This window comes from Anolis carolinensis, chromosome 1 (assembly GCF_035594765.1).
Source record: "Anolis carolinensis isolate JA03-04 chromosome 1, rAnoCar3.1.pri, whole genome shotgun sequence".
Lineage (NCBI taxonomy): Eukaryota > Metazoa > Chordata > Lepidosauria > Squamata > Dactyloidae > Anolis > Anolis carolinensis.
In genome coordinates, this window is record NC_085841.1 from 252,559,432 (window position 1) to 252,586,994 (window position 27,563).

The 27,563-nt window shown below is 41.5% G+C and overlaps 2 protein-coding genes across 3 annotated transcripts; one reads left to right on the forward strand and one right to left on the reverse strand.

Moving 5' to 3' along the window:
- Positions 1-365: 365 nt before the first annotated feature.
- dtx3l (deltex E3 ubiquitin ligase 3L) lies at positions 366-11,163 on the reverse strand. Its single transcript, XM_003214876.4, has 5 exons — positions 10,907-11,163; positions 8,478-8,719; positions 4,880-6,445; positions 3,588-3,805; positions 366-1,764 (listed from the first exon to the last, which is right to left on the reverse strand). Exons 1-5 carry the CDS (start codon positions 11,088-11,090, stop codon positions 1,695-1,697), a joined length of 2,280 nt encoding a protein of 759 aa, XP_003214924.2. The 5' UTR covers positions 11,091-11,163; the 3' UTR covers positions 366-1,694.
- On the forward strand, positions 11,146-27,412 carry parp9 (poly(ADP-ribose) polymerase family member 9). Of its 2 annotated transcripts, none has more exons than XM_008109319.3 (10): positions 11,146-11,256; positions 13,893-13,929; positions 15,444-16,261; positions 18,044-18,268; positions 18,366-18,584; positions 22,237-22,312; positions 23,061-23,408; positions 25,144-25,298; positions 26,113-26,284; positions 26,947-27,412. In XM_008109319.3, the coding sequence occupies exons 3-10, from the start codon at positions 15,446-15,448 to the stop codon at positions 27,282-27,284; spliced, it is 2,349 nt and encodes a 782-aa protein (XP_008107526.1). In that variant the 5' UTR covers positions 11,146-11,256; positions 13,893-13,929; positions 15,444-15,445; the 3' UTR covers positions 27,285-27,412. The 2 variants fall into 2 exon arrangements, with proteins under 2 accessions (XP_008107526.1, XP_008107520.1); XM_008109313.3 differs by lacking the exon at positions 11,146-11,256 and adding an exon at positions 13,430-13,581.
- Positions 27,413-27,563: the final 151 nt, after the last annotated feature.

Here is a 27,563-nt window from a genome sequence, read left to right on the forward strand (position 1 = left end):
GTCAGAAATGACATGAAACTGCACAGAATAACCAAAACCGATATTAAACCAACAGTAGTCTCAACATATCTGTAGCAGTGGATCTAGAAAATAGATACAAGCCCATTGCTTTATTTTCAAAGTAAGTATGAGTGCACCCTATTACTGTCACACAGAATTGCTTAAAAATCACACAGTACAGGATTGCTGCTGAAGATTGATTTTTGCACTGAAAATCGAAACCCTTTTCCCATGAAAGCATCCCAAAAGGCATGTGCTATTAAAACACAGTGTTGACAATTGGAAACAGGGCCGTGGTTGTCAGGGCAAAGATGTCATATATTTTCTACCCACCCATATCCCTTAAGAACAAAACAAGGCACCACTGGAATATGCAATTTTATTTCCTTCTTAATTATATTTTCATCTATCAAACTCTATTCTTGATCTAGCCAACCGTATTTTTCTTAATGTCTTGTTCTGTGCAAGAGCAACAACGTGAGATAAAGTATTGTTTGGAAGCAACTTTATCAGGAAATGCAACACATAATGCTGAAGAAAGAAAGAAAGAAGAATTAGCATTGTGTCTTCAAACTAGGTATGACTTAAAAAGAAAATACAGCTCACCCACTGGTTACAACACGAAGAGAAAACAAGAGTGTGGCAATGCTAATCCAAAAATACTATTGAAAGTGTACCAGATATTATTATACTGGGCAACAGGACGTGTCAAGGCTCCAAAAATGTCAAATTAGGTCACAAACAGCAAAACTTGGATGTGCAATAATGTGGCCTTCCAGATATTGGTAGACTATCCTTCAGTACTATGAATGCCGACTAGGGGATGATAAGAGTTTAGTCCAGTCACAGCTGGACAGCCACTACTTGTTCATCCATAAGCCAATGTAAGCTGCTTCCATGCATCATCTCCATCTAGAGCAGTGGTTCTCAACCTGCAGTTCCCCAGGTGTTTTGGCCTACAATTCCCAGAATTCCCAACCAGTTTACCAGCTGTTAGGATTTCTGGAGTTGAAGGCCAAAACATCTGAGGACACACAGGTTGAGAACCACTGATCTAAAGTATTTAAAAGAAGAAAATCTTTAGAAAAAAATGTATCTGAAGCAATACTAAAAACAACAGATGGTTAATATTGCTCCATGTACAGGGCAGCATGAGAAATAACATTTTTTTAAAAGTAGGATCTCTGCTTCGCAGTCCCAAAATAAAGAGGCACAACTCCTGTGCAGAATCACATGGCAACATCCAACACCAGTGTCATACTTTAGGACTACAGGTATGGGATCTAGTAATATATGAGTGATCCCCTCACAATATAATCTTCAGACACAAACAAACAATTTTCAACTGCGGTCATGTCACCACGATAATGGTTGCACCAAGTTCATTTTCCACATTACACAGACATCAATGCAGTATTCTAAACAAAATGCATGATAGCACTGTATCATTATTTAATATGAATCTGGTGTGCTTAGGATATCACACAGCTTTAAAGACAACTTTGCCAAGGCTTAGCACTACCTGGGCTTTAAACTCTTGCATAAATATTCTGTGATTCAAAATTTTGCACCGGATAAGCAGCAATTGTATTACAGTCAAGATTTCATTCTTCCAAACATTTTCAAAATGCTAGCAAAAGAGGTCTGCCTTTAGACAGGTATACATTTTGGATTTCTTGCAGGAAATAAATCACTCATTCGATTCCTTTTGCTTTCAGTTCTTCTTTAACACGTTTCAGATAATGAGGATCTGGGTAGCCGAAACTAGGTAGTGAAGCAAGAGAGAAAGAGAATCAAAGCAATTCATGAATAATGTACAGTAACTTTTATTTGAATACCATGTACTCAGATATTTTTGAAGAGGAAATAGTGTTAAATACATTTAATTTGGAAACATCTGTTCAATTTGTGCTAAGATAGTGCTAGCATCAAAACTCTTTTAAAAAATCAGATCCTTGAAGGCAAGGTTTGTCTTTTAATAGTGGTTTTCTGTTAGGAAAAAAGTACAGCACAAAACGAGCCTTCTAAATACTTCTTTCAACTCATTTGAGCAGTGTATGGGTTTGGATGATCCATCTAAAATATTATCTACACAATATGCACACATGTTTAAAGTAGTGGTTCCCAACCATTGGGACTTCAACTCCCATAAATCCCAGCCAGTTTACCAGTTGTTAGGAACTGGGAACCAAAGTCCAAAACACCTGGAGGCCCAAAGGTTGGGAACCACTGGTTTAAAGAGTGCATTCAGAGAAACTTGTTTTGAAGCAATTTAAAGTATCCTTTATGTGTAAATCTAGAGATTTTTGTCATGAGTGTTTTTTCTTCTAAGTAAGTATATATATCTACTTACACAGTTATATTAGTATGATATCACTTTAAGTGTCATGGAAATGGAAAAGATGGGAAAACTTTACCTCTGTTTGTGTATTGTCTGTTCTTGTTAATTGTATAACGTATATGTGTAACCCGCCCTGGGTCCCCTCGGGGAGATAGAGCGGAATATAAATAAAATATATTGTTGTTGTTGTCATGATTATTATTTGGAATTCACTGCTATTCCCATGAAATACAGCAGTACAAATCTCCAGCAGAAAATTCCAGGAATCTTCACAAACAACAAATACTAAGATCCCACAGCATGGGACTACAAGAGTCCAAAGGGACATATCACTCCTGCAATTCTGTATTTTAGAAAAGCCTTTAGATACACTAATTTGAAATTAAAGGAAGTATATTTCTCATTTCTCTTCCTGCTGCAGTCAACTGCACAACCTAAATACCTCCAGAACTATATCTAGGGGTTGAGACTCTCACTGATGTGCTAAGAAGGAATAATCTGAATTTTTAAAATCTATTTCTTTACTATATCATCCAATACTTCTCAAGAGGGTAATGCATAAGACTATCAGAGAGGCGCCCTCCACAAAGCTGAATAAAATCCCACGCTATCTGCTTTGAACTGGGATATATGGCAGAGTAGACTCAGATAACCAGTTCAAAGCCGATATTGTGGGATTTTCTGCCTCGATATTCTGGGTTATATGGCTGTGTGGAAGGGCCCAGAGACGTTAAATATTATGATGACACTGTGGCTAGCATCAGAACAATTGTTTATATAGTATAGACTGGCCTTCTTTTAATCAGGTATGCAGTTGTTAGCTAGATTTATGACCTTGTAACCATTTTGTCTTCACATTTGCAATCCTTGTACCATGACTGCAAATGCCCCTGCTTCTTCTCTGTGCACTACTATGCCTTTCAGTGCTCTATCTGCCAAGGTTGCTTGGTATGGTTGGCTGGATTTCTAAGGTAAGTTTTGGGCTTTGAACATCATGGCTACATGTCTGATGCAGGATCTAAGCCTACATCTTCTTCCTGTTTTGCTTAAAGTGAAGTGGTTTTGGCAAAGGAAGAAAAATACAAGAGCTTTCCAACAAGATGTCTGCCAATGTTTTGTTTTTCAAAGTAACAAGCCTTACTCTGAAATTTTTTCTGAGTTCTAAATGATTAAGGATGAGGATTGCATACAACAAACTAGAGGTCTGTCAAAAATACAATACAAAAAAAAACCCCTCACAACTCACCTTTGAGGACCACCACGCATGGTTGTTTTGTGGTGAATATCATTCCAGGTGACCACATCACTAATGCCAGATGTGCGGGATTCGCCCACTGTGAAAATCAATTTTTGATCAAAGGCCCGTCGAAGCAGCTTCAAAACTTCTCTTCCTTCTTCATTGTCAGGTAGATACGCTATTCGACTTGTTCCAAAAAATCTTTTGCCTGGATGTGGATGGTTTTCCTAGTTTATGGAGAGAGACAACATTAACATAGGCATAGTGCAATAATTTACTCGCAACAGGCTCACCAAATGACAAAAGTATGAACTACTCCTGGTGTTGGAAACCAGGTGCTGATTTTTGACAATTAAATTATTTTGGGATAGTTCCTGATCAGTGAATGAAACCTAACATGGATTGTGACCATTCAGAGTTAGAGCCACTCTGCTCCATTCCATTGGCTCAGGCTGCTTTCAGTTCCCTGGCCCTGAACAGACACTGCCTGTGTTAGTTACCCATTAAATGTGGCTACTCCTTGTTGGGTGGTTTTCTCTATGTCTGGACCTAAGTGGGATGAACACTCCAGTTAATATTCAGTCTCAGCTATATTAAAATCTTGGTTTTATCAATCTGGCTCTCTTCAAACATTTATATAATTCCTTTGTGTTGTGATCAACAAAGCATTCTGAGCAGTTATTGTAACTGAGGCTTGGGAGACAAATGTTTGGGGACCCACATGAGTTGGGAAAATGGCATGGAATCAAAAATCGCTTTACTGCTGAGGTTACTTTAGACTATTTAACTGTAATATGACCATGAATGATCTAAAGATAGACTTCTCATAATCCCAAATTGAATATTAAGTTCTGCCAAGAGCTAACCATGGATTATTTTGTACTAGAGTCTTGCCTCTATCCAGTTACAAGTCACATCTATGGTAAAGCTTATCAATACGATTTAGGTAAGTGCTGACTTATAATTTAGCAACTAAATCAGTGGTTCTCAACCTGGAGTCCCCAGATGTTTATGGCCTACAACTCCCAGAAATCCCAGCCAGTTTACCAGCTGTTAGGATTTCTGGGAGTTGGTCAAAAACATCTGGGAACCACGGGTTGAGAACTACTGAGCAAGATCAACAACTGTATTCTAGTTGGGGCTAGCAGATTTTTCATAATGTAAAGTTGGAATTTGAATAAGTGGAATAATGAATTGGGAAATACTATCTTGGTCTACATTATATTATATATATTAGTTGAGACATAATCCGCTAAGTGGGGATGCTGGTGCAAAATTATGAAATTCCTGCTCAGACTTACAGTTTGAATGCCATCAGGTATGGTATAGGTGATGTTGATAGTACCCGATCCCTCATAACCAGGAAGGTGCCAAGAATTTTTCGTGACAGTCATTTGCCCTGGGGGCTGATTCCCTTCGATTTTCCCATAAAATTCATTGCACACAGGACAGGCAGGTTTGTGCTTCATGGCCTCTCGAATGCATTCTCTGCAAAACTCGTGCTTGCATTTGGGCAACACTTCTTTCTGGTTGAATTTATCCATACAGATGGAGCACTGCTCCTCTTGCTCCACTTCTTTGGCTTTCAGATCCGATTTTTCCTGGGAAGGATGTTTTGCCTGGGTAAGATGCATTCTATGGTCACTGTTTTGCTCAAAGGGTCTACCCAGCATGGCTTCTGTGCTGGAAGCAGAAACAGATGGAGGCGGATCCACGGCAGATTCCAGAAATGTCTTGATGTGGTTCTCAGCTTTACAGATATCTTCTGGAAGACCATGTAAGATCAGTTGACCTTCCCCCTTGTTTTGGAGAGTTACTTGGGGGTGTTCTGTACACAGTTGTGGAAAGAACTGGGTCAGTAACTTTTTTTGAACTTCTAGAAGATTCCAATATATTTTTTTCTCTCTGGGTTCTCTTACACACTTCAGATAAATTTCAAAGAAGCTGTTGTAAGCTTTTGGGACCTCATATAGATGTGTGTACCTCTTCGGTTTAAAAATGATGATGAGGTTTCCACTATTTACACTAGGCTTTGTGTCTATTTCAGTGCCATACTTTTGGTTTATAGCCTCGATGTCTTTAGCCAAAATGGGTTCAAGAAATTTAAATGTATCAGCATTGACTTCAATGCCACTCTCTGGGGAATTAGTTTTTGGGTTTTTCTCTGAGAGCTTTGTCTTTATTTCTTCGATGGCATTCTTAGCAGCTGAAATCTCCCTTCCAGGGCCACGGAGAATCAACTCCTTTCCCTCTGCTTTAACAAGGACATTTTTATACTGGGTGCTTAACAATTCCTGAGCCTTAGTGAAGTGGAGGCGGTCGGTGAAAGGAATTATTTCCTGTTTTAAAACTGATGTTATTTTCTGAAATGCACTGACAAATTTCTGTTGCGCTTTCTCAATGGAGTTTGGAGTACCGAGAGAAACAAACCTTACAGAAGTCAAACCTTTTCCATGGTCGCTCCAGGTCAGTTTGGCATTACATTTCTGCTCTAATTCTAAAACTTTTTCCTTATAGACCTGGTTATAATATTCAAAAATAGCTGAAGGCACCTCCATATTAGACATTACTTCGATATCATTCTTGCTTTCCTCTTTCAGACTTTCCATTTCCACATCCATCTCTTCCAAAGAATTCTGTCCTTTCAGGGGTAAAAATGCACTGCGGTGTCGGTGAGAGTTTCCAAGGACTTTCTCAAAGTGAGAGTGCAACTTCTGGATGTCGTCGTAATCTCCCAGCACCTTCTCTATGCCAATATGGCTGGAACACAAATCTATTTTTATAGTGGGGAACAACGTTGCCACCTGATCCCTCTCTTCTCTTGTGAGCAGGTCTGTATTCAAAGTGGCAGAAACACTGAGAAAAATCTGAGAAGGAAAAAGAAATCAAGCAACTTAAAAAAACAAGTGGCATGGGCCAGCTGCTAAAAGTCCTTGGTTCAAACCAATAACTCATAGGCTAGTATTAGGTAAGATGCTCTCTTTCACACTTAGCAGGAAGGCAGCGACATGCAACAATATTTCATAAAAAAATAAATGAATAGTTTCCTTTTCAAGACAAAATACTAAGTTACAGATGCGAAGGGTAGGAGATGAGGGAAGAGCATTAAAAAGGGGAGGCAAAACCTCTTACCAAAAAACTATTTTCCAATTTCTTCTTCTGTGTTTCTCAAAAAGTAATTTTGAGAACCACAGAAGATGTTCCCACAGGAAAAAAAGATCTCTTTTGTAATTAGCAAACTCCTTTGCAAGACAAAGTTTCATCCATGCAAAATCACAGGAACTGCGAAATAGAAATATAAAGATTTCCCCCTGACATTAAGTCTAGTCGAGGCCGACTCTAGGGGTTGGTGCTCATCTCCATTTCTAAGCCGAAGAGCCGGTGTTGTCCGTAGACACCTCCAAGGTCATGTGGCCGACATGACTGCATGATGCGCCATTACCTTCCAGCTGGAGCAGTACCTATTGATCTACTTGCATTTGCATGTTTTTGAAATGCTAGGTTGTCAGAAGCTGGGGCTAACAACGGGAGCTCACCCTGTCTCACCTATTTGAACAGCCAACCTTCCAGTCAGCAAGTTCTGCAGCTTAGCGGTTTAACCCACTGCGCCACATATCTCTTAAGTAATTCCGTTTACAGAACAAGAGAAGGAGAGCCATATTCAACCTTCAAATCCAAGATGGTTTTCTGCACCATGCACGGCCATCTTCTTAAGAGACGCATACAGAGGAGGCATTCAATGTTTGTAAATATAGTATTGTATTATTTGTAATTTATAAATTTCATATTCATATTTTAAAACATCTATTTTCAATTGTATTGTGCCATGTTTGCTATTAAGATACCTTGAGTCCCTGTATTGGGAGAAAGCAGGATAAAAATAAAGTAAATAAATAAAAAATAAAAGCATAATGCTCTCGGGGTTCATAACTTGTCAGACAGCAACTTTGCTAAAAGTGTTCCGATTAAATGACAGCACTTCATTTTATTTACTATCAAATTTACATTTTGTTTTCCTTTCTCCCCATATTAGGGGAGCTTTGGAGGCTACAGTTATGGCTCTTCAATATGAGTCATGGGTAAATTGAGGGTCATTCCATAGAGAAGGGAAATCAGCAAAGCCATTTCAGGCCCCTTCTACACTGCCAGATTATCTGCTTTGAACTTAATTTTACAGCAGTGTAGAATCATATAATCCGGTTCAGATCAGATAATGTGGATTATCTGTTTTGATTTTGTGTGTGTGTGTGTGTGTGTGTCATGAGCGACTTGAGAAACTGCAAGTCGCTTCTGGTGTGAGAGAATTAGCCATCTGCAAGGTTGTTGCGCAGGGGATGCCCAGAAGTTTGATGTTTTACCACCCTGTGGGAGGCTCCTCTCATGCCCCGCATGGGAAGCTAGAGCTGACAGATGGGAGCTCACCCTGCTCCCTGGATTCGAACCATGGACTGTTTGGTCAGCAATCCTGCTGGCACAAGGGTTTAATGTTTGATGTTTTATGATCCTATGGGAGGCTTCTCTCATGTCCCTGCATGGGGAGCTAGAGATGACAGACAGAAGTTCACCCCACTTCCCAAATTCAAACTGTGGACCTTTCTGTCAGCAGTCCTGCCAGCACAGGGGTTTAAAACCTATTGCGCCACTAGAAGCTCCACCTGCTTTGATAATCTAGATTATATGGCAGTGTAGAAGGGGCCTCAGAAGGCTAGTCACCTTGGCTGCTGCCGCCATTTCTTATATTTTGTAATAGAAATAAAAGAAGTGTGATGGAATCACTACATAACACTAATTCAAAAATCCTGGCTTATCCTACGAATTCTCTATAATGCAGTACTGAAGGTAAAGGGATTCAGTTGAGGAGGATCAGACTTTTGGGTGGGACCATGTTGTTGCCTTTACCTTTTTGGTCAGGTGGTCGAAATCGTCCGCACGTTTCCCACCTGGCTTCCATTCCAGTTCATTTTGCGCTGACATTGTGTTCAAAACAGGAGACGCCTCTGCTACTGGACTGCTGTGGTTTGCTAGCAGTCTTCCTTCGGGGCCCACTGCGTCGACTTCAGAATTCGGCAAGATGCATATGTCCAGGTTTCTACCCTCAAAACTAATACAGTGGGGTTCGCGGACTTTCACTTGGTTCTTTGCTGAAAGAGTTTGGACAAGAAAGAAAACAGATGCATTTGGATTCATTCTGAAGCCACAGAAATATGAGGGGTGGCTTTATCCAGATCCTCTACAACAGGGGTCCCCAAACTTTTTAAAGAGCGGGCCAGTTCATGATTCTTCGGACCATTGGAGAGCCGGACTATAGTTGGCCACTAAGCAATAATAATAATAATAAAGAGGGTTGGAAGAGACCCTTTGGGCCATTGAGTCCAACCCCCTTCTGCCTTTGTGCACCAAAAGCACAAGCAAAGCACCCCTGACAGATGGCCTCCCAGCCTCAATGTTAATAATAATAACAACAACAACAACAATAAAGAGGTTTGGAAGAGACCCCTTGGGCCATTTAGTCCAACCCTCTTCTGCCTTTGTGCATCAAAAGCACAAGCAAAGCACCCCTGACAGATGACCTCCCAGCCTCAATGTTAATAATAATAATAATAATAATAATAATAATAATAATAGAAGAGAATCCTTGGGTCATTTAGCCCAACCCCCTTCTGCCTTTGTGCCGTGGGGGCCGGGTAAATGGCTTCGATGGGCCACATGTGGCCCCCGGGCTTTAGTTTGGGGACCCGTGCTCTACAACATGCCAAGGGTGTATGTTGTACACTGTAAAATATGGTTTGGCATCACTTTAACTGCCATGGCGTAATGTTATGGAATCATGCAATTTGGTGAGGCAGCAACACTCTTTGGCAAAGAAGGCAAAGGACCTTGTTAAACCACAACTCCCATGACTTCAAGTGTCCTCAAACTGCATGAATTCTACATTCACGCAGGATCAAACAAATACTTACTGTATTGTCAAAGGCTTTCATGGCCAGACTCACTGGGTTGCTGTGAGTTTTCCAAGCTGTATGGCCTTGTTCCAGTAGCATTCTCTCCTGACTTTTTACCCACATCTATGGCAGGCATCCTCAGAGGTTGTGAGGTCTGTTGGAAACTTGGCAAGTGGGGTTTATGTAACTGTGGAAAGTCCAGGGTGGGGGAAAGAACTCTTTATCTGTTTGAGGCAAGTGTGAATGTTGCAGTTGATCACCTTGATTATCATTTAATTGTCTTGCAGATTTAAAGCCTGTCTGCTTCCTGACTGGGGGAATCCTTTGTTGTGAGGTGTTAACTGGCCCTGATTGTTTCTTGTCTGGAATTCCCCTGCTTCTTGAGTGTTGTTCTTTATTTACTATCCTGATTTTAGGGTTTTTTAAATACTGGTGGCCAGATTTTGTTCATTTTCATGGTTTCCTCCTTTCTGGGGGATTCTCTCACCTCTGCAGGAGTCTCGTATACCATGCAGCTGTGGACAACTCTACATAAAGAGGACTAAACATGACTCAAGGAACATGAAAGGCACTAATTCAACCAGAGAAGTCAGCCATAGCAGAGCATGTGATGGACTAACCTGGACACAGGATATTATTTGAGAACACAGAGATGCTGGACCACGCTGACAACACAGAAAAGCCACTGAAATCCACAAGCAGCTGGACAATCCCAACAGAAAGGAGGAAACCATGAAAATGAACACAATCTGGCTCCCGGTCGACTCGATCCTAAGTTTTACATTTCCAAGAAATCTCTCTCCCAGGAGGAGGAGGCCTGAGCTCTTTTAGAATTAGCACCAACGGCACTTTCTCCACCAGTTTCACTTTCAGGTACAAGTGTTAGTTAAGTTGAGGCTCGGCTTGGGTGTACAATTAAGGCAACCTGACGCCACTTTAACTCAATACTGTGGAACGCTGTCAATTTGTAGTTTGGCGTTTTGGAGCAGAGAAGGCGAAAGGCTTTGTAAAACGGCAACTCCCAGGATTCCATAGCACAGAGCAGGGGCAGTCAAAGCGAAGCCAAACCGCGTTAACTCTACAGTGTAGACTAGGCATGGGCAAACTTGGGCCCTCCCTCCGGGTGTTTTGGACTTCAACTCCCACCATTCCTAACAGCCTACCGGCTGTTAGGAATGGTGGGAGTTGAAGTCCAAAACACCCGGAGGGAGGGCCCAAGTTTGCCCATGCCTGGTGTGGACACACTCAAAGTCTTGAGCAAACTTGAGCAAACTATAACTCCCGGGATTCCACAGCCTTGAGCCGCGGGAGTTAAAGCGAAGCCAACCCGCGTCAACTCTACTGAGGAGAAGCAGCGTCTCCCAAGGCAAAGGAGGGGAGCCTTACCTTCCTCGGAGAGGAACCAGACCGCGTAGAGGCCCCGCTCCCCGTCCCGCGCCCGCACCTTGCACTCGCCGCCCCCGGACTTCTTGGGGGACTGGAAGTAAGCCTCCAGCTTCATCTCCATCCGCACGGAGTTGATATCGCAGGGATGGACGCGCACTAGGAGCGGGCGGGCGCGGGCGGCCATGGCCAGGTCTGCGCTTTCGCTTTCGCTTCTCCGCAGACGCTCCCGCAGTCGCCCCCGACAAGCGCCACAGCGCCCCCTGCCGCCCCAACCGTGAAAGCAAGCAAGCGCGCAAGCAAGGAATGAAGCAGGGAAGGAAGGGAAGAAGCGCTGCCCAGCTTCCTGTTCAGTAAGTCCTTCTTTAGGGAATGAACCGCTTTCATTACTACTAGCTAGGGAAGCCTGGGAGCCGCGGATTGATGAGGCACCAGCCCTCTTTAGGGCGCATCTTCCATCTACACTGTGGAACTAATGCCTTCTGGCACCATGACTTTCATTGCCCTAGCTCAAGGCTATGGAATCCTGGGAATTGTAGTTTGACAAGGTCCTTTGCTTACTCTCAAATAATATGCAGTGAGGTTGGTTCTTCAAGTGCTCTGCTCTGGCTGACTTCTCTGGTTGAGTGAGTCTTTTCCTTGATTCGTGTCTGGGCAATGCTGTTGCGTTTGGTGGTCCCTATGTAAACTTACTAGGAGCCCCGGTGGCGAAGTGTGTTAAAACACTGAGCTGCTGAACTTGCAGACCGAAAGGTCCCAGGTTCAAATCCCGGGAGCAGAGTGAGCGTCCGTTGTTGCTCCAGCTTCTGCCAATCTAGCAGTTCGAAAACATGCCAATGTGAGTAGATCAATAGGTACCGCTCCAGTGGGAAGGTAACGGCGCTCCATGCAGTCATGCCAGCCACATGACCTCGGAGGTGTCTACAGACAACGCTGGCTCTTTGGCTTAGAAATGAAGATGAGCACCAACCCCCAGAGTCAGACATGACTGGACTTAACGTCAGGGAAAACCTTTACCTTTACCTGTTATGTAGACTTGTTCACAGCTATTCACTTTTCCACATAATCACCAGACAATTGGATACATTTCCGCCAACAATGAACAGGTTTTCTGAAGCTGCCATGGAAGAAGTTTCACAGTACCCATCGTGCACAGATCTTCCGATAGCCAAGCAAAGCAATAATGTGACCCACACGTTCTTGTGAAATGCCAATTATGCTTGAAATTTCTCTCTGAGTGATATGACGATCGTCCTGAATCAATCTGTCAACCTTTTGCTTGGGAAACTCGGTGGTTGCTGTCACAGGATGTCCAACTCGTTTGTCACTCAAGTCAGATGTTTCCACCTCAACATCTTTAAACTTACAACGCACAGTACTCACGTCAACACAACCACCATAAGCAGCTTGCATTCTCTGATGAATCTCCTTTGGGGTGACACCTTCGCTTTCGAGAATTCAATGCTGTCAAGAGTTCAATGACTGCACATTGCTTAAGTCGCATTGATCAACTGTCTGTGCAGGGTTCCATACTTCGCACTTTAACAACACAACCGTTCAATGCTAAGGGAAGGGGTGGGGGTCTCGCCAAGTCTGAACAGCAGCTGAAGATGCTATTTGTAGTATTTTGTTATATTTTTAACTTACCCGATTATGTGCAAATTCGCAGAGGAAGGAAAATAAAATAGTAAGAGGAGACATGAGGAGAGATACAAAGTGGCCATGGAAGGAGGGATACAAAGTAGCTGAAATGGAGGTGCTTTGGCTACTAGGAGGGCTATCCAGAAAGTACATTACGTTTTGGAATTTAAAATGAACAAAGTATAGGAGAAAACATTTACCATATGCAGTTGAAAGCCAGACCCAAATACCACTTCTCAACATAGTCCCCATTGAAATCTAGGCAGTTATCATAGCGATAAAAGAGTTTGGAAAGTCCTTCCCCACCAAACTTTCCCGCTTGGCTTGTATCCTCAACCCTTCTCGCAGCTTCGCATGTGCATGCGCTCAACTTTCCCCCACGCTTGTCCTGGATTGCTCTTCTGTTTTGCAAATGCTTGCAAGGAAGGTTATAGCAGACCCGCGTGGGGGAAAGTTGAGTGCATGCACATGCGCAGCTGCAAGAAGGGACTCCCACCTGGTTGAGGATGCAAGCAAAGCGGGAAAGTTTGGTGGGGAAGGACTTTCCATACTCTTTTATCGCTATAACTGCCTAGATTTCAGTGGGGAGTATGTTGAGAAGTGGTATTTGAGTAATGTACTTTCTGGATAGCCCTCGTATATGGCCATCCGGCCAGCTTGCTGCTACTCGTCCTCAGGAGGCCCCAAGGGGACCGAGAGTATTGAGGCTGTTTCTAATTAATTGGCTCCTTCATCCTTGGCAAAACAATAAATCACCAAGTCCAATTTCTGTATACTATTTTTATTAAGGATGGGGTAGGGCGTCTTCGATAACAATGGCAAGAAGATTGTGGGCAGGAAAGTAACTTGACAATGGTGCTGAGGTTCTGGGGTCTCTATAGTAACTGGACAAGAGGATTCCAAGAGGAATAGCTACATTGCCAACATTGCCTTTACTACTCAGCCAAAGCAAGAGGACAATGGAGGAGAAAAGAAGCTGCATCTAGAAGGGGACAACTCAGAAAGGGTTCGAAATGGGGAACGTGATGAAACTGCTGGTAGGTGGACTGAAAGAAAAGATGGTTCAGCAGAGGCTGCATCTACACTCTAGAGTTAGTGCAATTCGACACCGCTTTAGCTGCCATGGCTCAATGCTATGCAATCATGGGAGTTGTAGTTTTACAAGCGCTATTTTTCATTAAGTGTTTACTTTCCAAAATGTCCAAAGCAAGGATTTTTGAATAGTGAACATAGTGTACAAATATTAATTTGATATCTGGGAGAGATATAGGGGTAATGATCTGATTGCATTTTTATGACCAATTGGTTTCAACATGTTTTAAAATCCCTGTTTACATTATTTTCACAGACTTCCAGTTCTGACACCACTCAGCATGACAACCCAGGTAAATAATCCACTTTATAGATTTTGCTGTAGATAGGTGATTATGGTTTTACCTAATTTCTGTTTTACAGAAGTGGCTGAAGAATATCCAGAATACCATATTCTTAGCCATTTTGATTGCTGTACAAATACCAGTCCTTTTTCTTATGGGTTAAAGAGCCTGAAGATCCAAAGGCTCTCAATCCAAATATGCAGGCAGTCCTCTAGTTACAAACATCTGACTTACAAATGACTTATAGTTAAGAACGGGGATAACAACAGGAAGCGAGAGAAATCTACTCCTAGGAAGGAAAATTCACTCCTGAAAGAGTTACCATGGGGAAAAGGTGTCTCCACTGAAGCTTTCTCACCAATCCTTGTTTCCACAAGACAAATCTTTCAAAACCTCATGATCAAAGTGAGGTGAAATCTTCTGAATAGGGGCAATGACAGCAAAACAAACATCACTGGGGTGTTAACCATTTCCCATGTCCAAATATATATGGCTTAAAAATGTACTTGTTCCAATTTACATACAAATTAAACTTGAGAACAAATCTACCGAACCTATCTTCCTTTAAGAAACAACTGAAAACTTGGATGTTTAGGTTGGCCTTTGGTGAGACAGTCATTGGATCACCAGCCTCATTATAATTCTATTCTGAATTTTATTAGGTCCCTCTTATTTGGATATTTTAATCTGTCGATGCTATCTCTATATTGCTGCTGCAGCTCCCCCACCTATGAAGTTGATTGAATTGTATTGGTGATTGTTTGATATTTTGTTACATTAACTCTTGTGTTATTACCTTATTGTGTTTTCACTTGTGTATATTGTGCAAATGTATTTATATCGTTACTTCTGTGAATTATGTTGACGGGGCTGATGGGGCTTTGCCCCATGTGAGCTGCCCCGAGTCCCTGCGGGGAGATGGTGGTGGGGTATAAATAAAGTTATTATTATTATTATTATTATTATTATTATTATTATTATTATTATCTTGTTTGTAACTTGGGGGCTGCCTGTATATATAAACTGATCAGTGGACACACTTGATGTTTCAGCTCCTCAGTTGTAGGTGGGAAGAGCTTTCCAAACATATGGTTGGAATTTTCTCTGTTCCAAGAGTTTAGAGTGGAAGGAAAGAAGAAAAATAAAGTATCTTCAGAAATATAATATGGTAACCATATTCATAGTATGGAAGCAGGAAACCATAGATAATAATGAACCATATTTAAATGAATGACTTCTGCTGAAAATTACCATAGCGTCATTTTGGAGGACAGAGAAAATGTCTCTAGGAATTTTTTATGTCCTCCTATGTAACTAACTATATGTAATGTCCAGTGGAAAATGCCATAGAATTGCCTGGAGGATCTGGAAAATTCCTAGAGAGAACATATTTTGCTGGATGGAGGTCGGTAAAACCACGAGCACTGGTCCTGAAAGTATGGGGATTGTACTGTACATAAATGAACATCTTCCTCCTCTTGCCATAAGCAATGAAGTGTTTACTTTGTTTTTATTGGCCATAGAAATGAAGATGCCCATGGATGAGGAAATTTTATCAGTTCCTATCAGCAACTACGTTTATGTAATTCTGAAAAGACGAGAAAACTACTTCATCAGTTTGCTTCAGAAGAAATTTGGTTGCATCGCTGTCCTTAAGAGCATAAGGAATCCCATCAAAGTGTATAAGAAAAGCCTGAAGGAAGGAGTTGAAGTCTCTGTTTGGGTCGATGACCTTACAAGACACGAGGCCGACGCTTTGGTGAATGCAGCCAACGAATACCTGCACCATTTTGGAGGCCTTGCCTTTGCTCTCCTGAAGGCTGGAGGGCCAGAAATTGAAAAGCAGTGCAAGCATTTCATTGAGAAGAACGGACCACTCGGCGTTGGCCAGATTGCTGTCACGAGTGGCGGAAGACTCCACTGTAAGCAAGTCATCCATGCCGTTGGTCCGCGGTGGTCTGAAGGCCAGAAAGAAGACTGCTGCCTCAAACTTGAAACAGCCATTATCAACATTTTGAAATACGTAAATGCCCCAGAAAACAACATCAAATCTGTTGCCATTCCTGCATTGAGCTCAGGGACCTTCAATTTCCCGCAGGAGTTATGTGCTCATGTGATTGTACGGACTATAAAGAATTTTATCCAACTAGCTCCATTGTTTGGCTACTTGCAAGAAGTCCATCTTGTGAACATTGATGAGGCCAGTGTTGAAGTACTAAGGAGAGTTTGTGATGAGTTGCTAGGTGCCAATGATATTGTGCCTCTGAATGGAGCCGTGGATTCTGTCACAATCCATAACCTCTGCCTCCAAATCAAGAAAGAGAATATAGAGACACAGAAAGTAAGTTTGTTTCAGCTTATCACCAGTAGGATGGGCCAAAATATATAAGGTAGGAGAAGGAAATTTTGACACTGATGATTAACTGGCACAAATACTTTTGGTAAAGGTACTGCATAGATTACAGTTCCCACAATGGTCCATCTGAGGGATGCTGAGGGTTGTACTCAAAAGAAAGTGCATTTCCCAAATTTTGCTTTTGCTTTTGCAGGGTGAAGGTCAGGACATTGAAAGCTCTCCCTAGTGCCTGGGTTTTAAGTATTACTGGGTTCCAGATTAGCAGCCCTTTGTGGTGAAACGTATAAACTAACCTCTTTCAGGGCAAAGTTGTAATTTGTTCTTTGAAGGGAGAATTCTTATGTTAGCCAAATCCAAAGGCAAATAAGTAGGACCAAAATACCAAATAAAGATTTTACGGCCGTCTAACTAAGCCTTAAGGGAAGCATTTAAACCATTAGAGCAGACTGAAAAGTGCCATTAAGGTAAGTAAAGGATTCCACTGACATTATGTTTAATTATGTCTGACTCTGGGGGTTGGTGCTCGTTTCCATTTCTAAGCCAAAGAGCCGGCGTTGTCCATAGACACCTCCAAGTCATGTGGCCGGAATGACTGCATGGAGCACCATTACTTTCCCGCTGGAGTGGTACCTATTGATCTTCTCACATTTGCATGTTTTTGAACTGCTAGGTTGACAGAAGCTGGGGCTAACAGTGGGAGCTCACCCCGCTCCCTGGATTCGAACCACCGACCTTTCAGCCAGCAATTTCAACAGTTTAGCGATTTAACCCACTGTGCCAGGCCCTCTGTTAAAACCACTGTTCCCCAGTTCTAGTGTTGTAGTTAGTGAGATATTCTATTAAACGAGGTATAATTCATGTACATTTAAACAAGGGATAGATTTTTAGTTCCAATTTCAAAGATGTTTCTATCTCTTTGGTATTTATGTGTAGTTCCTTTAAGGATGTTCTTTCTTGAATGCATTAGGGCTTCCTCTTGCTTTTTTCTTTTGTCCCAACATTACTTAGAGGGCAAGCTGCTTTTAAGATATTGCAGTTTATTGTATGGGTATCATGATATGCTACCTATACATGTCATGGCGTGGAGGAGACCAACAAATGTTTACATTCCAAGCTGACCCATACATTAATTTAGAAGTGGTGGGCTTGTGTTTCCCGAGCCCTTTGGGATCGGGATTTTGGTAGTTTGTTACCCCGGCCATATCAGAAGAAGGATATTTTGAATGCTCATTTAGTATATAGAAGCAATTTATTTATTTATGTATTTATATTCTGCTCTTCTCACCCTAATGGGGACTCAGGGTGGATCACAGAACACACATATATGGCAAACATTCAATGCTGATTGTAACAATAATAAGACAGACAACAGATTAGAGGTATATATAGGCTTTCCCATCTTTCGACATCTTTGGAGGCTGTGTTCAGTTCTGGCCACCGGGGGGTGCTGTCGCTCCATCTCCCTGTCAAAGAGTTTTCTTTGCTCATAGACTTCTTCCTTTTTTCCTGATCGAAACGCCAAGCCTAAATACCTCTTTGCTTTAATGAGGTTCCTATTTATCTACTCACATTTCTTTTAGAACTACTAGGTGGGCAGAAGCTAGGCTAAAAGTCAGGAGCTCAACCTGGCCCTGGCTTCAAACTCTCAACCTTCCGGTTGGCAAGATTTATTGCAGCTTGGTGATTAACCTGCTGGGCTAAAGCCCGGCCCTTACATGCAACGATGTGTAATGAAACAGTATCAGATTTGAGCTAATTGTCTTCCAGACTGCTGTTATTATTAACTCTGTGGTTCTACGAGATGACCCATCGCAAGGAATAGGAGAGATATTAGGAAACGCTGACCCAGCTATGAAGGAGCAGTTCCTGGCAGAATTACATAAACACCCATCGGAGAGTCCCAAACTCATATATACCAAAGGATACAATGTTGACTGTGAGTTTGTGCTCCATGTGGTATGGCCCTCTTCCAGTAAAGACAACGCTCAGGAGGTGATGCCTTTCATCCATTCACTTTCTACTTTCTATTTATTTATTTTTTTAGTGTGAAGAAAGTCCAGCATATGTGACTCAATCTTTTCACTTGCAGGCGTTAAAAGCAGCCATGTCGAAAAGTCTGTTCAAGACTCAGGAGCGCCAGTTCCCGTCCATTTCGTTCCCTCCCCTTGGGATTGAAGAGCTACATTTGCCGAAGGATGACGTGGCAGAGATTATGGTGGAAGAAGTCATACGCTTTGCAAAGGAGCATCCTGACAAGAAGCCAGAAGTATACATTGTAATTCCTCCAGATGACAATGATATTTATCAGGTAACATAGTGAATGTTAGTTGCAAGCTGAGAGAATGGTGAATAGCTGTCATGGTTATGTACTTATTTCAAACAAATGCATATTTTCTGCAGCTGATTCCTTGCTGTTCTCTTGTTACAAATGCCTCATCCCCATCACTTCCTTTGTGGTAGGCAGTCTGCTCAATTGGAATTGTGTTACGGTTTGATGATGCGTGCAGACCAGCTAAAGATTAAGGTAAAGGTAAAGGTTTCCTCTGACGTTAAGTCCAGTCATGTCTGACTCTGGGGGTTGGTGCTCATCTCCATTTCTAAGCCGAAGAGCCGGCGTTGTCCGTAGACACCTCCAAGGTCATGTGGGTGGCATGACTGCATGGAGCACTGTTACCTTCCCGCTGGAGCGATACCTATTGATCTACTCACATTGGCATGTTTTGGAACTGCTCGGTTGGCAGAAGCTGGAGCTAACAGCAGCCGCTCACGCTGCTCCCAGGGTTTGAACCTGGGACCTTTTGGTCTGCAAGTTCAGCAGCTCAGCGCTTTAACACACTTTGCCACCGGGGTTCCAGCTAAAGATTAGCCCTTTGTATATTCCAAAATGAGCAACACAAGTAGAAGAAATGCAAAACTCAAAGTTTACTCTTTTGCAGCAGAGCTCATGAAAAACAGCAACTTCAGTGCAAACTTTCTAGTAATAATACAGTTACAGTTTCTTTGCTATATCAAGCTCACGTATAGGTAAAAGTTTTCCCCTGATGTTAAGTCTAGTTGTGTCCGACTCTGGGGGTTGGTGCTCATCTCCATTTCTAAGCCGAAGAGCTGGCATTGTCTGTAGACACCTCCAAGGTCATGTGGCCGGCATGACTGCATGGAGCGCTGTTACCTTCCTCTGAAGCAATAACTATTGATCTACTCACATTTGCATGTTTTCAAATTGCTAGGTTGACAGAAACTGGGGCTAACAGTGGGAGCTCACCCCGCTCCCGGGATTTTTCATATCCTAAAATATTATAATTTTATATATTGTAAAGCAGCACTATACAGAAGCATTGGTTTCTGCATAATATATATATATAAGGGACAAATGTTATTAAATGCTTAAAAAGATATCATGATTTGTGTTCCATTTCCTAAATTGATGCAATCATTTTTTGCTCTGGACCCCAAAACTGTAAGGAATGGAATATTTTTCAGCATCAGGAAGCATTATGAAACTATCATGAGATGAAGGGCTAGTTTTCCAATTTTCATGAGGCAAATTCCAAGTTATCAAATAGGCCCCTTCCATTACCATGCTGGGAGCCCCTGGTGGCATAATGGGTTAAAGACTTGTGCCAGCAGGACTGCTGACTTGAAGGTTGGGTTGCTGACCTGAAGGTTGCTAGTTCGAATTCAGGAAGAGTGCTGATGAGCTCCCTCTGTCAGCTCCAGCTCCCATGCGGGGACATGAAGAAGCCTCCCACAAGGATGGTCAAAACATCAAAACATCCGGGCGTCCCCTGTGCAACGTCCTTGCAGACGGTCAATTCTCTCACACCAGAAGCGACTTGCGGTTTTTCAAGTCGCTCCTGACACAAAAAAATACCATGATGCGATCTCAAATCTGCTTTGAAAGTTAGGCCTATGTATGATATTCATATGATGGGGGCAGGGATGGGGAAGTCTAGAGCTGGGAATAGTCACTGTAACAATGCAACTGTAATGTGTTGAATCTGTTTTGAATAAAAGAAAAGAAAAGGTTAGGTCTGTTCATGTATCTTGAAGTCACACTCAAAGTGAGATTTCTGGAGAGAAAAAACACAACCTTTGAGATAGAAGAGTGAGCGAAGAGTCTTGTGAAATAAAGGTATTTACTTTGCCAGCTGCATTTCCAGTTTGCACTTTTTAAAAGGACATTTCTCTATTAGAAATATTCCCTAAAGTATAGGTACAAAGCTCAATTCTTTCTTCTCCCTTCTCTCTTCCTCTCTCCCCCCATCTTAGTTCATTGGCCAGATTTTTTTTCCGTGTCAGGAGCGACTTGGAAAACTGCAAGTCACTTCTGGTGTGAGAGAATTGATGGGGACTGGAGCCCCCGATGGTGCAATGGGCTAAACCCTTGTGCCGGCCGACTACTGACTTGAAGGTTGGGTTGCTGACCTGAAGATTGCCAGTTCGAATCCAACCTGAGGAGAGCGCAGATGAGCTCCCTCTGTCAGCTCCAGCTCCATGCGGGGACATGAGAGAAACTTCCCACAAGGATGGTAAAACATCGAACATCTGGGCATCCCCTAGGCAACGTCCTTGCAGACGGCCAATTCTCTCACACCAGAAGCGACTTGCAGTTTCAATTAGCCAGATTATCTTCAGTGTGTTGATAAATGCCATATATACTCATGTATACATTAACCTCGTGTATAAATTAAGGGTAGATTCTGGGAACAAAATGATGGCTTTTGTTATAACACATGGCTAAGTCAAGGGTCATCACATGGAAAAAGGCAAACACTAACACCACCTTGGGGGACTAGTAGTCTCTGGCTCCATCTACACTGCTATATAATGCAGTTCGGAATCCAGATTAACTACATTGAACTGGATTATATGAATCCACATTGCCATATAATCCAGTTCAGTGCAGCTAATCTGCATTCTGAAGCTGCATTATATGGTAGTGTAGCTCCAGCCTCTGTAACTGCTGCCATTTTTCTTCTCTGATATTCAAAAAGAGTAGAGGGTTTTAAAAAAGGTTTTCTTGGGACAAACTAGGCTTTCCCCTTCACAACTCTACTCAGAGAAAACGGAAAAAAATTTAAAATAAGAATTAAGCTACAACACAGCATTGATCTGTGGATAAATCGATCCAAGTTTTTTGGATCACTTTTTTGACTAACATTTCTAGACTTATACATGAGCACATTGAGTAAATTGTGTACTGTTCAAAAATTCCCCTTTCCAGAAGGTTTTATTTATTATTTATTGTCTCAGAAGCGAACCAAGAATACAAGTTGTAATATGTTTAAAACACAAACAAAGTTTAAAAACTTGGCATAATACTAAATGTCCTTTGCCCAGTAGCTGGCCACTTGGAGTGCCTTTGGTGTTGCTATGAGAAGGTCCTCCGTTGTGCATGTGGCAGGGCTCAGGCTGCATTGTCATAGGTGGTCTGTGGTTTGCTTTTCTCACGCTCACATGTCGTGGACTTCACTTTGTGGCCCCATTTCTTAAGTTTTTCCAGAAGATGATATGATCAGACGGTGTGTTGAACCCAGAACTCATATAAATAACATAAGTAATAAAAAAACTTGCAAATTTCTTAAAATTTATTGTCTTTGATTTCTCCTCTGGATAATGTCATTTTTTGTGTTAGCATTTCTGATAGTGTTGTAATGCATACTCTAATTATCCACTTTTATATTGAATGTATTCTGACATTTTGATAGTCTTCATTTGATAACACTAGTAGTTCTGTGCAAACTTGATGTAGCAATCTTTCTTTTCATTTTCACATATGGAAATTAACAGCATGTTCCTCTATAATATATTCTTTGGCCTAATACTTTTAGGAGCAAGTGTTCCATTGGATTCTGTCTGGAAATTAAACTTCTCTTTAGAAATAAATGCCAATTGCCTCAAGGGCTTCAAAATAGTAGCTATGTTATATCAATCCTTTATTATCTCACTCTTCTTTAAAGGCTTTCTGTAGCAAGCTGATATCAGTCAAAAACCAACTGGAAGAGAAGATGGACTGCAGCAGTATGGATGCCATGGGTAAGAAATAAATAGGATGGGCTGAAAAATTGTGAATGTTTTCCTTGGCTTTTTAAAGTAAATATTTCAGCAAGACAGATTATACAGAGATTGTTAGAAGAGCATATAAACCTAGCTTTGACTTGCTATGAAACCATTAATGTAGGTGAAATGATCAGACATAGCCATGTCAGTCTGGAATATCAGTGTACAAAGGGATCTTGTAGCAGCTGAAAGACTGAGAGGTTGAAGTTGGTAGTATAAACTTTCATAGCGTAAGCCTACTTCACTCCATCTTAGGCAGTAGACTTAATCTACAAACGTTTATGCCACCACCCTCATTCTCTTAGTCTACAATGTTACAAGATCCCTTTGTAAGGTAAAGGTAAAGGTTTTAAGTCTAGTTGTGTCTGACTCTGGGGATTGGTGCTCATTATTTCTAAGCTGAAGAGCTGGTGTTGTTCGTAGACACCTCCAAGGTTGTGTGGCTGGCATGATTACATGGAGTGCTGTTACCTTCCCACTGGAGTGGTACCTATTAATCTACTCACATTTGCATATTTTCATACTGCTACGGTAGGTTGGCAAGAAGCTGGGGCTAACAGCAGGAGCTCACCCCCGCTCCCTGGATTTGAACCACAAGGAGACTCATGCGTAGCGCATGTATAACATCACTGAATTGCAATAATAATGGTTGAAACATAGCAACTGAAACAATTGTCACGTGACTCATGTATTAAAGTATTCTTTTTTTAAAAAAAAAATCTAGAGGTACAGACCAATGCAGAATGTGAAAGTAATGGGCCATCTGTGGAACTGATTGGACACAGTTGTGAAAGTCTGGAGGAAGCCGCATTGTGGCTCAAAGACATCATTAAAGTTGAAGAAAGTCACCGGATTGTCATAAGAAATTCTAATATCCTAAACCTTGGCAGTGGTCAGCCTGTTGAACTTTCTTATCTCCAGAAGCATTTTGGTATAACTATAATGGAAAGCTTGACAGATGAGGGGGCAGCCCTTGAGATTGAAGGCTCCCCCCGAGCTGTAATTGATGCCACATTTGCAGTCGAGTTCATGCTCCAGACTACAGCCAAGCAAGAACCCCCGGCAACAGACGGTATGTGGGGATGTGTAGGCAGAGTGCATTGACAATATGGGTGAAGGTACAAGAACAAGCTAGAACCTGGGGATTATTTGAGTTTGTATTCTGCTTTTCCATTTAAAACCCACAAAGCAGCTACTAATATTGAAATAAAACATAATAATAACATACTTTATTTTTATTCTGCTCTATCTCCCCGAGAGGACTCAGGGCGGATTACATATGTGGCTAACATTCAATGCCGTTATACAATTAACAAGGACAGACAATATATAAACAGAGGTAAAGGCTTTCCCCATCTTTCCCATTTCTGGCATCTGGAGGCTGTGCTGGACTCCAGCCACAGGGAGTGCTGTTGCTCCATCTTCCACGATGTTTTATTGTACAATGTTTTATGCTGATTTTATATTGGAAACCGCCCTGAGTCCCTTTTGGGAGAGAGGACAGTATACAAATAAACTTTTACTTACTTACTTACTTAGATGTGCTCCTGATTGAATCGCTGGCATGTCCTTATGGGCACCTTTTATTACCTCCCCGCTTAAAGCAGTACCTATATCTACTCACATTTCTGTTTTCAATCTGCTAAAATAAAAATAATGCTCATGACATTTAAAAAATCCCCAAGAATTCATCAAAGTTATAGAAATTATATGTACCCATGTCAGACAGTTCTTCCTCTTTAATGAAAGCTGAGAATTTATTGAATAATTCTTATTCTGACAGCTATCACCTGCACATAAAGTGTTGTAGCCCAGCAGCAGTCACAAAAGGCAGGGGCTGATGGGTTCACTGATTTAGAGTCAGATGGGATAGTGGGCTTTCATTCTTATGCAGGCCCTGGGATTCATTTTAATGCAGAAGGCCATGGGATTCATTCTCATGTAGGGCCAGAAAGTGAAACTGCTTTAGACAGAGAGACAGGCACAGATGGGCCTGAGAATGTAATTGCCTTTGATCCTCAAGGCTTTCAAGGCCAGTCACGGTAGTTGGAACCATCCTTTCCAGATAAGGAGTCTAGTGAAGACGAATTGATGAGAAATTCTCATGGGAACACACCTGGTGACATTGACCTAAGCCAGGAGGCTCACCTGCAAATTCGAACAAGTAGCCAGCTTTGTAGGTCAACACACCTTTATGGAAAGCAAAAGTTCCAGGGAGACATAATGCTTTCATGTCTGTATATTAGGAGCTAACAGGCTTTTTGCTCTTCAGTTCAGGCAACATGGCTTTCAAGTCAGGCCTGGGCTCTCTAGATCTTGTCTTGGTTTTTCCATGTTCATGTTGTGTATCCTTGTTCAAGTTTTGGTTATGGACTCAAGTTGCTTTTGGATTTTGGGATTATTCTTGAACTCCATTGCTTTTGGATTTACAAGAGACATTTGATTACTGATTATTTGGATTTATACCTTCTTTCCGTATCGCTGCTTTTTACTATATATCTTTTGTGTTTTTTTTTTTACAATAAACTGTTTGCCTTTACTCTGGACTCTTGTGTGATGCTCTGGTCATAAGTGGCTTCAGGTCTGGTGTGCGACATAAAGTATTGCTATTCTGCCATTAAGGGCAATTTATGGAAGAAATGGCACATATTCTGAAAGCATTTGTTCTGTATAAGAAGAAATTGATGGTTTTTATTAAACTAACAGGAAGAAAGGCAGCATTCTTCTCCAAAGATGTAGTTATGGTATGTTTCTGATCTAGGAGTCTTGCTTTTGTTTCTATTAAGTGCTTTATTACGTTCATCCAGGACCATCATCACGGTATCTGGATCCATACCCACATGAAGGGCACACGGAGAGGACAAATAAATATTGTTACCAAGTCATTCCTATAGAGTCATATCTTCAGAAATTCAAGGACAAGGAAAAACAACTTGAAAAAGCCGGCCTCCGGGTTCTCAAGGTAAAGATATAATCTGTTGACAAGACAATTTGGTAGGATATATTCACAAACATGTGATATAAACAGGTATTCAGGAAGTCAGGGTCATTCTGTAAGTCAACAAGTGTTTGCTGATCCATTGAATCTAGATAACCAGCATTACAGGCAGGAATGGTCCTTGGCAGGTTGCCATCTCTCCACTTTTTTGAGCATAGCCCACATAAGAAGGCTTTGGATCCTGAGCTGGCCTTGTGTAAACAGGAGTGCTCCTTCTATTCATGGAAAGCACTCTGATCCAGTAGAAGCTCCTACTGGTAAAGGAAGCAATTTTGGCAACTCCTTTTTACCCCCAAGCATAATTACTTGACTGGATTGCTGTAGGTTTCTGGGCTGTATGCCCATGTTCCAGAAGCATTCCATCCTGACGTTTCGCCCACATCTATGGCAGGTATCCTCAGAGGTTCTGAGGTCTGTTGGAAACTAGGCAAGTGGGGTTTATATATCTGTGGAATGTCCAGGGTGGGAGAAAGAACTCTTTGTCTGTTGGAGGCAAGTGTCAATGTTGCAATTGACCACCTTGATTAGCACTGGATAGCCTTGCAGTTTCAAAGCCTGGCTGCTTCCTGCCTGGGGGAATCCTGTTTCAAAGCCCCCCTCCCCCCAAGTGTCCTTGATTGAATTGATAATTGAAACTAAAAGATTTTCCAATTTTATTTGAAAAACCAACCTCTGTATCTATTTAAATTAGAAATGTCTTTAGAGCTGGAATAGTTTATATTTTCATTGTAACTGATTCTAAAGTGGACAAAACTTCTTTTTGCTTTTCTTATTGCAGATAGAGAAAATATGTAATCCCCTGTTAGAATCTGCCTTCCAAAGGATTAAAAGAAAAATAGAAGGGAAAAATACCGGAATGCCAGTATGCCATAGATTATACCATCATGTCCCAGCTCAGTACTGTAGTTTAGTATGTAAAACTGGATTTCAGAAAACTTACTCTTCACAAGGTAAATCACACATAGCCCCATGAATGGAGTCTTGCAGAAAGTAGAATAATTTTCATAATGTTTATTGATGTTTTCAGGTGGATTAAAAACAAAACTGACAATGCATTGAAAAATCTAAAACCAAACAATACTTAATATCCAGATCTTACAATTATCATACATCCTTAAACAGACAAAAGAAAGAAATCTATGCTATCAACATGTTGATCATGTGTACATATTAAGTGATTATAATCCTCAAAAATTCTCAAGCATTATCACTTAATTAATTGGTTTTCACAAGTAGCTAGAGATTGGGCGTAGGTAAAGGTAAAGAGTGGTGCTCATCTCCATTTCTAAGCGTTGTCTGTAGACACCTCCAAGGTCATGTGACCAGCATGACTGCATGGAGCACTGTTACCTTCCCATTGGAGCGGTACCTATTGATCTACTCACATTTGTGTTTTCAAATGGCTAGGTTGGCAGAAGCTGGGGCTAACAGCGGGAGCTCACCCTGCTCCACGGATTCGAACCACCAACCTTTTGGTCAGCAAGTCAGCAGCTTAACCCACTGCGCCACCGGTGGCTCAAAGATTGGGCATGTTTGTTGCTAATTTCCACTAGTATTATTATTTTTAAAATGTGTCTTTAAAAAAAGTCTGTATTCTCTGTGTTCCTTCCAGACCAGAAATATGGAGCAGGCATCTACTTTAACAAGAATCCCAGGAGCCTGGTCACAACTACAAAGGAAAAATGTGAAATGGACCATTTAATCTGTTTGTTTGAGGCAGAGGTTGTAACAGGCTCATATACGAGGGGCAGTCGAAGCTACGTGGCACCACCTTCACTCAGCGCAAGCAGCATGAAACTCTACGATAGTGTGGTTGATAATATCCACAACCCTGAGATCTTCGTCATTTTTAATAGAGAGCAAGCCCTGCCATTGTATTTGTTGACTTGTTCCCTGCTCTGGAACCCAGAAGAGAAAACCAGTTTGGAAACATCAGGCCGGAAGCGTTAAGACTGTAAAAACGTTAATACGTTTAAAAATAATACAGGCACTAGATTTGGTGGTTTTTAGGATTACCTATGGCAATTCTCCAAGGCAATTGCAAAAAAAATCTTGCTTCATTAAAATGATTAAAAATCCTTATTGTTTAAGAAGTAATTAAATCACAGGTGAAAGTTAAAAAAACAAGTCATAATTTTATTCAAAACAGAATTGCGGCATTCACCAAATAAGATCTTTTAAATTAAAATATCAATATCTAAACTCTGCAAAAAATGTATACCCCAAAAA